This window comes from Symphalangus syndactylus, chromosome 14 (assembly GCF_028878055.3).
Source record: "Symphalangus syndactylus isolate Jambi chromosome 14, NHGRI_mSymSyn1-v2.1_pri, whole genome shotgun sequence".
NCBI classification, from domain to species: Eukaryota; Metazoa; Chordata; class Mammalia; order Primates; family Hylobatidae; genus Symphalangus; species Symphalangus syndactylus.
In genome coordinates this window covers 55822501-55835442 of record NC_072436.2, presented here as the reverse complement: position 1 = coordinate 55835442, position 12942 = coordinate 55822501, and the positions used below count along the sequence as shown (strand labels likewise).

General features: G+C 57.1%; 1 protein-coding gene across 2 annotated transcripts; it reads right to left on the bottom strand.

The window, feature by feature from the left end:
• Positions 1-4482: 4482 nt before the first annotated feature.
• Positions 4483-9648, bottom strand: DUSP2 (dual specificity phosphatase 2). 2 transcript variants are annotated; one of them, XM_055242459.2, is made up of 4 exons: positions 6275-9648; positions 6069-6190; positions 5467-5686; positions 4483-5351 (listed from the first exon to the last, which is right to left on the bottom strand). In XM_055242459.2, the coding sequence occupies exons 1-4, from the start codon at positions 6804-6806 to the stop codon at positions 5137-5139; spliced, it is 1089 nt and encodes a 362-aa protein (XP_055098434.2). In that variant the 5' UTR covers positions 6807-9648; the 3' UTR covers positions 4483-5136. The 2 variants fall into 2 exon arrangements, with proteins under 2 accessions (XP_055098434.2, XP_063473768.1); XM_063617698.1 differs by having other exon boundaries at positions 6069-6809.
• Positions 9649-12942: the final 3294 nt, after the last annotated feature.

The following is a 12942-nucleotide window of genomic DNA, read 5'->3' as shown; positions in this document are numbered from 1 at the left end:
TGCAGCCCCGCCCCAACCAGCTCTACCGGCAGCCCCACCCAAACCAGGTCTACTGGCAGCCCCTCCGATGCCTACCTGTGGTTCCCACCCCAGCCCAGTCCCCTTCCTGGCTGTAGTGGGTGAAAGACAGGAGGGGCCCGCTTGGGAGTGTGGCTCTTCTGAGGTTCCTTCCTGCCACCAGGGGGCAGAGAAACATCGCAGAAAGTTGCTCCAGGCCCCGCTGAGGCCCCAGCCCAGGTATAGACCTATTCCTCCAGCGAGGGAGACCCCCTTTCCCACCCCGGCCTGTGCTTAGACATGGGGAAAGCTGCCTGAGACCCTGGGGCGCCCCCTGTGTATCTCCGGAAGGAGGAAAAGGTCACTGCACTTTCACAAGCTTTTATTTTAGTACACATATAGAAAAGTTCACTATCACAAGCACAGGGCTCCAGGAAATTTCACAAACTGAACGGTGTGCAGCACCCCAGAAAGCCTGCCATGTGGGAAAGGTGGAACCCCCAGATGCCCAGAGCCTCGCAGGGAGTCCACCCCCCTAATCCCACAGCAGCTGGCATGATCAGTCAGTATTTATTCCCATTTCACAGATTTGGAAATTTAAACTCCTTACCTATATCCCCCCTCCTCCATACCCCTGAGCCCCAGAGCCAGGTCACTCAGGGCCCCACCTGGATTGAAATCCCAGAGGCAGAGCATGTCAGCGCTGGGCAGCATTTGGGGACACCCCCCCAGTCACCTGCACCCAGTGAAGGGAAGCGACAGAGCCAAGAAGAATAGCTATTGTCCACAAGGACCTTTCAGCGTTCCTGCTGTGCCTGGAATCCAGAGCTTCTCCAAAGATAGGAATCAGAATCACAGGGAGACCATGATGGAGGCAGACGCCCTGCTGCCAGGGCAGGGTATTGACAGATGTCAGGATACACACCATGGATATGCTAGTTAGCTCGTTGTGGTCATCATTTCACAAGGTATGCATATGTCAAAACATCACGTTGTACACTTAAACATATACTACTTTTATTTGTCAATTATGCCTCAGTAAACCTAGAAAAAATAAGTAAAATAAAGAATAGGACCCATCAAAAAACAGATGCACGAGGCTGACCACTTAAGATGAGTGTTCAGGCAGGCACGGTGGCTCACGCCTATAATCCCAGCACTTTGGGAGGCCGAGGCAGGTGGATCACGAGATCAGGAATTCAAGACCAGGCTGGCCAACATGGTGAAACCCCATCTCTACTAAAAAAATACAAAAATTAGCTAAGCACGGTGGCGGGCACCTGTAATACCAGCTACTCGGGAGGCTGAGGCAGATGAATCGCTTGAACCCAGAGGCAGAGTTTGCAGTGAGCCAAAATCGCGCCACTGCACTCTAGCCCGGGGGACAGAGTGAGACTCCATCTCAAAAAAAAAGATGAATGTTCAGTAAAAAAATTAAAGTAGGCCAGGCGCGGTGGCTCATGCCTGTAATCCCAGCATTTTGGGAGGCCGAGGCAGGCAGATCACTCGAGGTCAGGAGTTCGAGACCAGCCTGGCCAACACGGTGAAACCCCATCTCTACTAAAAATACAAAAATTAGCCGGAAATCCCTTGAACTCAGGAGGCAGAGGTTGCAGTGAGCCGAGATTGTGCCACTGCACTCCATCCTGGGCAACAGAGTGAGACTCTGTCTCAAAAAACAAAAGAATTAAAATAATGATAAGAAATAATCACCCTGCTTGGGGAGAGAAACAGAGTCTTTATTAGGACATGCAGTTGGTCTGAGGATATTTTGCTGAGCGAAACAAGCCAGTCACAAAAAGACAAATCCTGCATGCTTCTACCTCCAAGAGGTGTCTAGAGTAGCCCAGTGCACAGGGACGGAAAGTGGAACAGAGCTTACCAGGGGCTGGGGACTGGGGAGGGGAGTTACCACTTAATAGGTATAGGACTTCAGGTTTGCAGGATGAAAAAGCTCTGGATATCTGTGCACAACGATGTGAATACACTTTACTAAACACTGGATAATGGTAAAGATGACCAATTTTATGTTGCGTTTTTTACCACAATTAAAAGTTTAAAAATTTAATAAATAGAAAAGAAGGAAAGGAGGGAAAGAGAGAGAAAGAGAAGGGCAGTTTGCTAGATGACAAGCTATAAAAAGCACGGGGAAGGGAGGAGAGGGGAGTGGGGCTGGGTAGGGTGGGATGGGGTAGGGCCGAAGGTGGGGTGGACAGAGGCCTCAGCCACCAGTGCGGCTGTGTGTGAGATGAGGCTGTGTGGTGTGAAGCACCCTATGACTTAGAGCCCCAGATGTCCCCCGCCCACCCAAGCTGGGCATGGGGGTACAAGTGGGTCCCAACAGATGCCCACTCAGCTCCTAAGGAAGGCGGAATAGCAACCCCGGCTCTGCCTAGTTCACACTGGAGTGGCTCACCCCACCCCTCAGACAGCAGCGGGAACAAGGATTACCCTTCATTCGGCCTTACAGAGTGAGTGCCCCCCTGTGCCGGGCTCCAGGCACAAGGCTGAGCGGACCCCAGGCCCAGCCGTCATGAGTGTCCATCCTGGTCCAGATGCACACCTCGCACCTGTACACTGGCACATCAGATCAACCTCACTCCTAGGGCCGTAGTTAGCTAACATTTTCTGAGCGCCTACTATGGGCAGGCACTACATGGATTGACTTGTGTAAGTCTACATCCTCAGAGGTGGAGGCTAACAATGAAACTCCATTTTACAGACAAGAAAACTGTAGACAGCAAGGTGAAGCAAAACCAGCCCCCAGACTGTCAAACTACGCTGCCCCCTGCCCCATAAGTACACCCTCCCAGGCATTCAGAATGCCGTAAGACAGCAGTTCCCAATCTTTGTGGCACCAGGGACCGGTTTTTGTTTGTTCCTCTGTTTGAGATGGAGTTTCACTCTTGACGCCCAGGCTGGAGTGCAATGGCGCGATCTTGGCTCACTGCAACCTCCACCTCCCAGGTTCAAGCAATTCTCCTGCCTCAGACTCCCAAGTAGCTGGGATTACAGGCGCCCGCCACTATGCCTGGCTAATTTTTGTATGTTTAGTAGAGGCGGGGTTTCGCCATGTTGGCCAGGCTGGTCTTGAACTCCTGACCTCAGTTGATCCACCCATCTTGGCCTCCCAAAGTGCTGGGATTACAGGCATAAGCCAACACGCCTGGCCCAGTATTGTGAGGGGGATGGTTTCTAGGTGATTCAAGTGCATTACATTTATTGTGCGCTTTATTTCTATTATTACATTGTAATCTACAATGAAATAGTTATACAACTCACCATAATGTAGAATCAGTGGGAGCCCAGAGCTTGTTTTCCTGCGACTAGACGGTCCCATCTGGGAGTGATGGGAGACAGTGACAGATCATCAGGCATTAGTTAGAGTTTCATAAGGAGCATACATCCTATATCCCTCCAATGCAGTTCACAACAGGGTTCGAGCTCCTATGAGAATCTAATGCCACCGCTGATCTGATAGGAGGCGGAGCTCAGGCAGTAATGCTAATAATGGGGTGCAGCTGTAATACTGATGAAGCTGCTTACCTCCTGCTGTGCAGCCCAGTTCATAACAGACCACAGACAGATCCGTAGAGGTAGCACTGTGCAGAGGCAACCCTTGGCTGGATGACACTCCGAATGGCCGAGTGTCCCAGTGAGCCTGAAGCAGGACTGCCTCCGGCACAACCATTTCCAAAGGCCTCAGCACCCCTGCTCACAGGCAGATCACAGCACCCCTCCTCCGGCAGCCTCGGCAGGTACCCCTTGGCTTCTGGCGTGGGCGGGGCCCTGGTCTCAGTTCTCCACCGAACGTTAGTCCTATGCTGGGCCCATAATTGGAAGCTCGACCAAGATGTGCTAGTTGGGTGGGTGTGCAGAGCAATGAATCCCATCCCTGGTGACAGGTCCTCTGCACCAGACACGGGGCCACATGCCTTTGGGGGACATGAAGGAGCTCTGGAACGGGGGCGCTGTGAACCCCAGCCCTGGGATGTGGGAGAAGAGTAGGGAGGCTGTGCGGGCCTGCTGTGAGGAGACAGAGACCCACACGGCCTGGGAAGTGCCTCTTGTGTGGGCGTGCACACACGCTTCCACAGGAACAGCATGCGCAACATGCAGGTGTGCACGGGCCAAGACCACCCACCCCCACAGGACCACACCCTCAGGCACACACTCGCATCCTTCCACGTTCCGAAAAGGAAGCAGGGTCTGATCGGGGCAGCACTGGGCCCGGCTCTGAGTCACGGACGGGACCCAGCCTTCCAGAAACAACCCCGTTCAGCTCTGGAGCGAGGTCCCTGTCTGGGAAAAGACGCCAGCCCAGGGAGAACTAGGGCCAAGAGAGCAGCCTTTGTGGGGAGGGTCAGACCTGCCCCTTCCGGCCGCTGGCCCCTCTGCCCGTTCACTTCCCAAACCCCGAGGGCACAAGGAAATGTGAGGTCCAAGCAGGCTCCCGGGTATCAGATGAGACCAGATGCTGGGTTGTTGTTTTTTAAATATAACAATATTTTATTGACACATCCTGAATGTTCTGTATAAATATAAAGTGCTAAGTTTCCAACCCCTGCCCACAGGGCTAGGAGGAAGCGGGGGAGGGAGTGTTAAATGTCAGCTGAGCACAAATAATTTTCCAGCGCCAGCACAGGTGTGAAAGGCTCACAGACAGACACACGCAAGACGACACACCCATCACTTCCCAAGTCCCCAGCTTCCCCAGGAACACAGGGCTTGGGCTCCAGGCCCTGGGTGGACGAACCCACAGACAGGGCTCCTGGTTGTCACAGCTTGTTCCTTGGAGCTCTCAGGCTGCCAAGGGCTTCAACATGGTGGTGGACCAGTGAGAGTCCATGGTATAGAGTCTAGCTGATTTCTGCCAGAGGATGGGGTGGGAAAGAGCAGACACACCCTCGGTTCCCGACCCCGAATGAGGGCCAGCCTCAGTCCCCCAGCAGAAGAGCACCAGGTCGGAAAGACCAGGATGCCGGCATTCCTAGAGCCCCCATGTGGGGGCTTCTCAAACTCTGAGGAGGTAGCAGCCCTCCCAGAGGTGAGGGGACTGTGCTGGCCCAGAGGGGAGCCCACCAGTCCACAGTCAGCTCCTGCCAGCACAGTGGGGCAGGCAGGCAGAGGGGCACCACCTCAGTGACACAGCACCTGGGTCTCAAACTGCAGCAGCTGCCCCATGAAACTGAAGTTGGGGGAGATGACCCCCCGGCGCTGCTTAACGAAGTCAAAGGCCTCGTCCAGCCGCACACGGCGACTCTGCATGAGGTATGCCAGACAGATGGTGGCAGAGCGCGAGATGCCAGCCTGGCAGTGCACCAGCACCCGGCCTCCGCTGTTCTTCACCCAGTCTGCAAGGGAGATGGGGGAGTGGTGTCAGACAGAATGTGCACAGCCCAGGAGACAGGTGCCCCTAGTCTTCTCCTCTGGAGCTCCTCGGGATCCCTGGGCAGAGGCGCCCCTTACCAATGAAGCCTATGGCCTCCTGGAACCAGGCGCTGATCTCCACCATCTGGTTGTCCTCCACAGGGATACTCTTGTAGCGGAAAAGGCCCTCAAAGTGGTTGGGGCAGCTGGCGGACACGTTGAGGACGGCTGTGATGCCACAGGCCTGCAGCCCCTGCAGGTCTGACGAGTGGCTGCAGCTGCCCAGGAACAGGTAGGGCAAGATCTCCACAGGGCCACCCTGGAGGGGACAGAGGGGCGGTGAGGCCTTTCCAGCCCAGCCCTGGAGAGCTGGAGCAGCAGCGGGTGGAGACCCCATGGGCTGGCCGAGACAAGAGGACTCCTCAGCCAGTCCTCCTGACCTGAGACAGGACTCAGGAATGTGCGGAGGGCACACCGGGACACACATGCCGCTTCATGCTCCCAACATACCCATGCAAACACACACAGACCCACACAGGCACGCGCGAGCAGCCATGCCCCATCCGCTCCCCAAACACACACACGTATAAAGGTGTGTATATGGGCAAACTGCTCGCATCCCCAAATGGCAGGCTCTTTCCCTAGAGGCGCCCAGTCTGCGGTGGGGAGGGAGTGTCAGGGGTGGGGGGGCCAATACTCACCTGGTCGTAGACGGGAGCCCTGGGGTCGGAGCGGCTGGTTTTGTCCCCTGCTGGCGGCAGCGCAGGGGCGGGGGCCTCAGAGCACAGATCCGGACAGCAGCCCTGGAAGCCCTCGAAGCCTCCTGCAAGGAGGGGAAGGGCACGGTCAGCAGGAAAAGCCGGGCTGGAGTCGGGTGGGGCGGGCCAAGGGCGGCCGGCGTGCTCACCTCGCAGGAAGTACACGGCAGTGGGCCCCGCGCGGGTCTCGTGCAGCAGCGCGGCCAGCAGCACATGAGCCGGGCCGTCGGGCCGGAGCTCCGCCACCGAGGCACTGCCCTCGTCCAGCACCACGGCCCGCGCCAGCTCCCCGCGGGCCAGGCGCGTCCGCAGCGCGCGGTCGGGCAGCAGGCAGGCGAGAACGGCGGCAGGAGGGCCGCGCGCGCGGCGCCGCAGCAGCGCGTTCCAAGGCACTGGCCGCGCGGCGCGCACGTGGCGCCGGCAGAAGGCCAGGAAGGGACGGCAGTCCAGCAGCAGCGTGCGTTCCGCCTCCCGCGGCTCCCGCAGCAGCGTGCCCAGCGCCGCGCACTCCAGCTCGCGCGCCGCCTCCAGCCCCATGGCCACCGGTGACTCTTCCTCTTCCTTTCGGTCTTTCCCGCGTCCTGGGCTCTCGCGGCGGTGGCGCTGCCAGAGCGGTCGACTCCGGGCGCCCTCCGCGGCGGCCCGGGTTAAGTACCCGTGGGCCGATCTCCGGGGCACCATACAAGGGCAGAGCAGGAAGGCGCTGGCGCCCGCCCCCGCCCCTCACGTGGGGCGCAGTCTGGGCTGACCCGGGGACTCCGGGGGGGTTGAGGGGGAAGGCAGGGCGTCGGGAGCAACACACGGGGAGGAGGCAGGGACCAACGACTAAGGGAAGGGAAGGTGTTATCTGGAGTCGGAGGGACCAGCACCCCTCCGTCTTTGCGCCCACCCTTTGACCTGTCCCAAGCCACTGAGTCCTGTTAAACCCAGCTTCTCAGATGCAAGCACCCCCTTAGGGCCAGCTATGTCCCTTGGAGTACTCCAACCCCCAACCCCACGCTTCCTCTGCCTTTTCCCTTTCCCTCCCAGAATTTTCCTCTTAGAAATTTGTCACCACAAACATTGACAAATGCCTGCTGCCACGGGTGATTCCTACACTGGATGATGGCGGGGGTCCCTGCTGAGATGTCCTATTTCTCATCTATTTGGAGACCTTGAGCCAGAGGGATTTTCTCTCTCCTCCCCCTCCCCACCCCCCATTGCCTGGATAAGACCAGCACTCAGGGTCTTGCAGTAGGTTGGTGGCCAAGCTAGGCCAGAACACAGTCCCCGGGGCCCAGGCCCCTGGGCTTGGGCCGAGGGGAAATGAGGGGGGTCCCGGGGCCTTTCATAGGGAAAGCAGGGGTCTGTGACTGGTCTCCAGTTATGTGTAGGGCAAAGCTTCTTCCTCTTGGGGGCAGGGAAAGCCCCCAGGCCCCGGAGAGAAGCACTTCCCCCTGCCACAAGCCCGCCCTGGAGGGAAGTCCGCTGACGCTCCCGGCCCTCCCCAGGCCTGCGGGGATTTCAAGACCTTGGCAAGGGGAAGAGGGAGAGGCAGAACAGAACTGGCCTCCCCCATCCTAGGCCTCCCTGTCCAGCTCCCCTGGGCAGCAAAGTCCAGGGCTAGCACTGCACCCGGAGGACTGGGGGCCTGGGTATCCCCTCCATCCTGCCCTCCCCCAGCCCTGCTGCCGGATGTGGTGAGGCCCAGGTGTGCGTGGCACACGGTGTCTGAGCCACAAGAATTGTTGGCAGTGAACTCCCAAACTCAAGCAGAGAAGTTGAGGTGAGTGGAGACAGTGTCACTGAGCTGGAGCTGTCCTCGCCCCGTCCCCAGCAGCATGGGATTTCAGAACCCACCCTCCAAGCCCCCAGTCTCCTGAGGCCCTCCTCCGTGCCCTCTGAAAGACCCTTCCAGCTCCCCCACAGAACCCTGTGTCCAGACCGTCTTGAAGAGTGACAGCTGGGACCTGTGTAGAGCCCGCAGCCCTTCTGGACTTGTCTGCTCTGAGTTCCTCACAGCAGTGTGCTGTATGCCTGGTTGTGTGCATGGGAGCATCGTACCTGTGCAGTTTTACTACGTGTGAGAAGGAGCTGGAGCTTGTGTGTGCTGGGGTCAGAGCAGATGCAGAGGAGAAAAGCCCCAAGGACTCCAAAGGTCCCTGGGGCCACATCACCCTCTCAGTGTCTCCATCTGTAACAGGAGCACATCATGGTGCAGCGGCCCTTCGGCACTGGCTCCAAGGCTCTAAGGCTACTCCACTGTCTGGGCAACTTGGCTGAGGCCCCGCCCTCCCGCGCAGGCCAGTCTGGAGGCTGAGGCAGCAAAGCCCACAACTGAGCCAGGGAGTCTGGGCCACAGATCCCAAAGGCTGATAGGAGCCTTTATCCTTGGCATCGGTCTCCAAATGACTTAATGCTGATTCCAGGGGCAAATTACAGAGCGTGCAGAAGGACAGTCAGGTCCAGTCTTGCTGCTGGGCCAGGAGCCACAGCCTTCCAGCTCCGTGGGAGGACCCCAGCCAGGTGGGATCCCTGATTCAGGAGTGAATTCAGCTCAGCCGTGTAAGGGGCTCCAGACCCAACTCCCATGCTGGGCTGGGCCTCTTCCCCTCCTTCTGGAGAACCTGGTATACCTTGCTGGGGAGTTCCGCATGTGGGGAGAGCATTGCTGAAGGTTTGCTCTGATAGCACAGTCCCTGGGGCCTGACACTCTTGGCCATGACCAGTGGTCTCTTTTTCTTTTTCTTTTTAAGTGACAGGATCTTGTTATGTTGCCCACACTGGCCTCAAACTCCTGAGCCCCAGTGATCCTCCTGCCTCAGCCTCCAGAGTAGCTGGGACTATAGGCACGTGCCACCACCCAGCTCAGGACTGGTGATGACCGCCTAAAGTGGCTGCACATATGTCACCCCCTTGAGGCCATTTGTCTTGAGGCTGTCACCTTTTCAGCTCTGGAACGTGGACTTACAGAGGCCCAGCTTAGCCATGAAGGAGGGCCTTCCCTTTGCCTTCTTTCCCTACTCCCAAACTGGGGAAAGCCCCACCCCCGATTACTGGGTGAAAGCCCGGGGCTGGGGTAAGAAGAGGGGGAGAGACTCACAAGCCCATGTCCTTCTCCCGCTTTTGCTCTGACAAAAGCCCCCCCAAGCCTTGAATGTTGCCTTTGGTGATAATGGTGCAGGACGCCTGCTCCTCTCTTCCACCCCCTCAGAGTCTCCCCAGCCACCGTTTGCCAGAGCCCAGCCTTGGGAGCCACAGCAGAGAGGAGGCAGGGCATTGGGTGTAGGAGTGAGGACACAGTGAGGAGGGCTCTCTGCTAGACTGGATGCCCTGCAGCCTGAAGGCTGTGGAAGCAGGACCCGACCCAGTCCTCGCCACTAGATGGGAAGGGGCTGACCCAGGTTGGGGGTCCCTGCTCAGAGCTCTCTCTGTTTTTGTTTGTTTTTCTTGGCCTGGCTCTTACAGAGCAGACAATATCAAGTAAGTTTGGGCTCAGCACTGTTTTTAAAATTGAAAACCTGTGAGACTCACCGGGAACAAATGATGATTCTGCGTGTTATTCTTTTTATAACCATCTATTTTGACGGCTGTTTAAGCGTCACTGGCTCCTGCCTTTGGGATTCCAGGTCTTTCCCAGCCCCAGCAGCACATCCACCCATCCCCCGACACAGCAGGTCTCCCTCCCACAGCTGCCTCGCTGATGCTTCAGAGCCTTCCTTCCTCCTTCCAGCCCCCACCTCCAAGCAGATGCCTCACAGGGGGCAGGAGGTGAGTGGCTTGGCTACAGTGCTTGGGCCAGAATAGGGATGGAGGTGAGAGTGACGGGCCACCCCAAGCCCCGCCTGAGGGGTGAGTCAGGGATGACGTCGGGTTTCCTGTGCCAGGCCTCTGACGAACACACCGATGCGGCGGCCACCCCCACAGGCTCCTGCCAGGCGCCAGGCTCCAGGGACAGCCCCTCTGTGAGGAAAGCGTGTCCAGCACAGTGCAGGGTGGGGGCAGGGGGTTCACCTGGGGCACCCAGCCCTTAGCAAGGCCTCCTCCTGGCCAAAGTGAAGCAGGAAGCCTGCAGCCGAAAGGGCTGGTGTCTGTTCCCACACTGTCATGCGTCTTGTCACATGCGTGTGTGTGAGCAGGACCAGGACCACCCAGGAGCAGGGCTGCTGGGGAAGCTCTCCTGGACACGCTGAGGCCTCCTCAGGGGACTGTCGCTCAGGCTAAATGCATAGGGGCCCGCGACATGCCCCACCCTTGGCCCTGCCTCTCACCCAGGTGCCACCCTGAGCTTCAGGTCCCCTGGCGTGCACCCCCCAGCAGGACGTTCGGGTGCTCAGACACCTCAAGGCTGCATCCAGACCAGCACTTAGGAGTCCCCAGCCATGCACGGAGGACATTCTGCCTTTTTCAAGTCAATCAGTCCTTCTGAGTACATCAAGAAGAAAGTCTCCACGTGGGGCTGGCATGGCTGTAACCTCTAATACCTGCCTTTCCTCATTTTAACCAAGAGGCTTAGTGCCCCTTTCTGCATTTATCACTTACTCAACCCTGCATTCAGAAATACATTTCAAGAACCTATTATGTACCAGGTACTATTCTATGTGCTGGGGATATAGCAGTAAATCCCAAACCACTGCCCTCAAGGTGCTGACCTCATTGCTTCAACAATATATATTTTTGTGATTATGTTGTGTTCATGGTAAATGATACTAATTATCCACCTAGAGTAATGATATCTTTTCCTTTTAAAGTAAATTTTAGGTTTGTAAAAACTGAGTTGACTTAAGGAAAACTGTTGGGAACAGATGGTACCCAAACATCTTTAAAAGTGAGGTGCATGGCCGGGCGCAGTGGCTCACCCCTGAAATCCCTGCACTCTGGGAGGCCGAGGCGGGTGGATCACCTGAGGTCAGGAGTTCGAGACCAGCCTGGCCAACATGATGAAACCCCGTCTCTACTAAAAATACAAAAAATTAGTCAGGCGTGGTGGCAGGTGCCCATAATCCCAGCTACTCGGGATGCTGAGGCAGGAGAATCACTTGAACCCAGGAGGCAGAGGTTGTGGTGAGCCGAGATCACGCCACTGCACTCCAGCATGGTCAACAGAGCAAAACTCCATCTCAAAAAAAAAAGAAAAAAGAGAAAAAGAAAAACATGCAGTGTAGGCCGGAGATGCCAGAATCAGGCTGTGTTGTCCAGGAAAGGATCCTATGGCCCCTTCCAGCTTTGGGAGGTGCGGTGCTATGGAATCTGGTTCCCCCTTCTGCCATGGTTTCCCATAAAGAGAGGAGGCCACAGCCTGAGGAAGGGACTCTGGGAGAACTCATTGCCAAGGCCCCACTTGCCTGTGGGCCTATCCACCAAAGCAACTGCGTTTGTCTGTGTTCCCAGATGGGCCTGGGCCTGGGCCTGGGGGTGGAAGGGACCTCCTCTCTGAGCTTTTCCCTGGGCACCCACCCCTGGCATACCTGTGGCCCCCAGCCCATGGAGATCCCAGTAGTGAAACCAATTCCCACCCTGCTACCCAGAGGAGCTGTGGCTTAGGCCCAGGTATCTAAGGAGGGAAGAGGAGGTTGCTAAGGAATAGCTGTGGCCGGTGGTAAGAGTTGGGCAAGAAATGAAGGAGTCTCAAAAATATGACCGCACTGCGGGCACAGGGCGAGTAACAAGAAGCCTCCTGGGGCTCCCCTGTGACCAGAGCTGGGTGCACTTTTGGGGGGGTGACAAAGGGACATCCTTCCCACCTCACCAGCACTGCTGACACCTTAACTACCATGGAAGACCAGGCCACGCTCTCTGCCAACCCCTAAAACCAGCAATACCAGCACAGCAGCAGCAGCAGCAGCTGGGGAAGCTCTGGGCATCAGTTAGCTGTGGGGGCTCTGAAGCCACCTTGCCCTGGTCAGACACAACTGGGCTGCTTCCCTACAGTGTGATCTTGGTCTAGTCCCTCATTAAAAAAGAGCAATCACTAGCACTGTGTTCAGTGCCTTGGGAGCATCACTGCATCTAGCCTCACACCCTGGAGAGCTGCCTCATTACCCTGCTCTGCAGACAGGGAAACTGAGATCCAAAGGTGTTAGGGGGAAGAACCAAGGCCGCACAGTCCATATGCAAATGAAGAACTGGGATTGGAACCTGGGCTTAACCACTAGGCTGCCCTGCCCCTGGCCAGGGTCCACATGGGTCTGCCTGCATGGTGTCCCCAGCACACACCCTCCTGCCTGTGTCTCTTGCTTCATGGCACAACCACAACAACTGACACCGATTATGTGCTTGCCGTGTGCCCTGACTTGTCCCAAGAGCTTAACAGAAATTATCTCATTTAAACCCGGAAGAGCCCCAAAAGTGGGAGGGATTGGCACTCCAAATACAAATGGGGGAGCCACGGCTAGAGAGGCTGAGGAGTTCGCCCGAGCTCTCAGAGCCAAGGCTGAAATACACAATTTTGTGTCCCCTCCTGACTGTCTCCAGACTCCAGGTCCCCATCCTCCAGGCCCTTCCCATCTGCCTCCCACTCTTGCCCACAGCCCTCCTTTCTCTCGGCTGCCATCTTGGAGGAACTTCAGGGCATTAGTGCCACCTCCCCAGCTCTGCTGCAAACCCCTTGAGGATGCACAGTGCCCAGGGCACTGCCCCTCTGAGTCCAGTGGGAAGCACAGTGCCCAGCCCTGAGTGGGGCTTGATGCATCTCTGCAGGCATGAGGACTTGCCCCTGTGCCCCCAGGTAGCCCTTGACAGGAAGCTGACACAGGAAGCTGAAATCCACAATGTGGGATGGAAGTCATTGTCAGGCTAGGCCTTCATCCCCCACCATTCCTCAAGCTCCAGGGAAAAA

Coding starts and splice junctions, on each gene's coding strand:
- DUSP2 (XM_063617698.1), bottom strand. CDS start 6,806: ATGGTGCCCCGGAGATCGGCCCACGGGTACTTAACCCGGGCCGCCGCG. Junction 5,687..6,068: donor GGGCTCCCGTCTACGACCAG/GTGAGTATTGGC, acceptor TGTCCCCTCCAG/GGTGGCCCTGTGGAGATCTT. Junction 5,352..5,466: donor GGAGGCCATAGGCTTCATTG/GTAAGGGGCGCC, acceptor TCTCCCTTGCAG/ACTGGGTGAAGAACAGCGGA.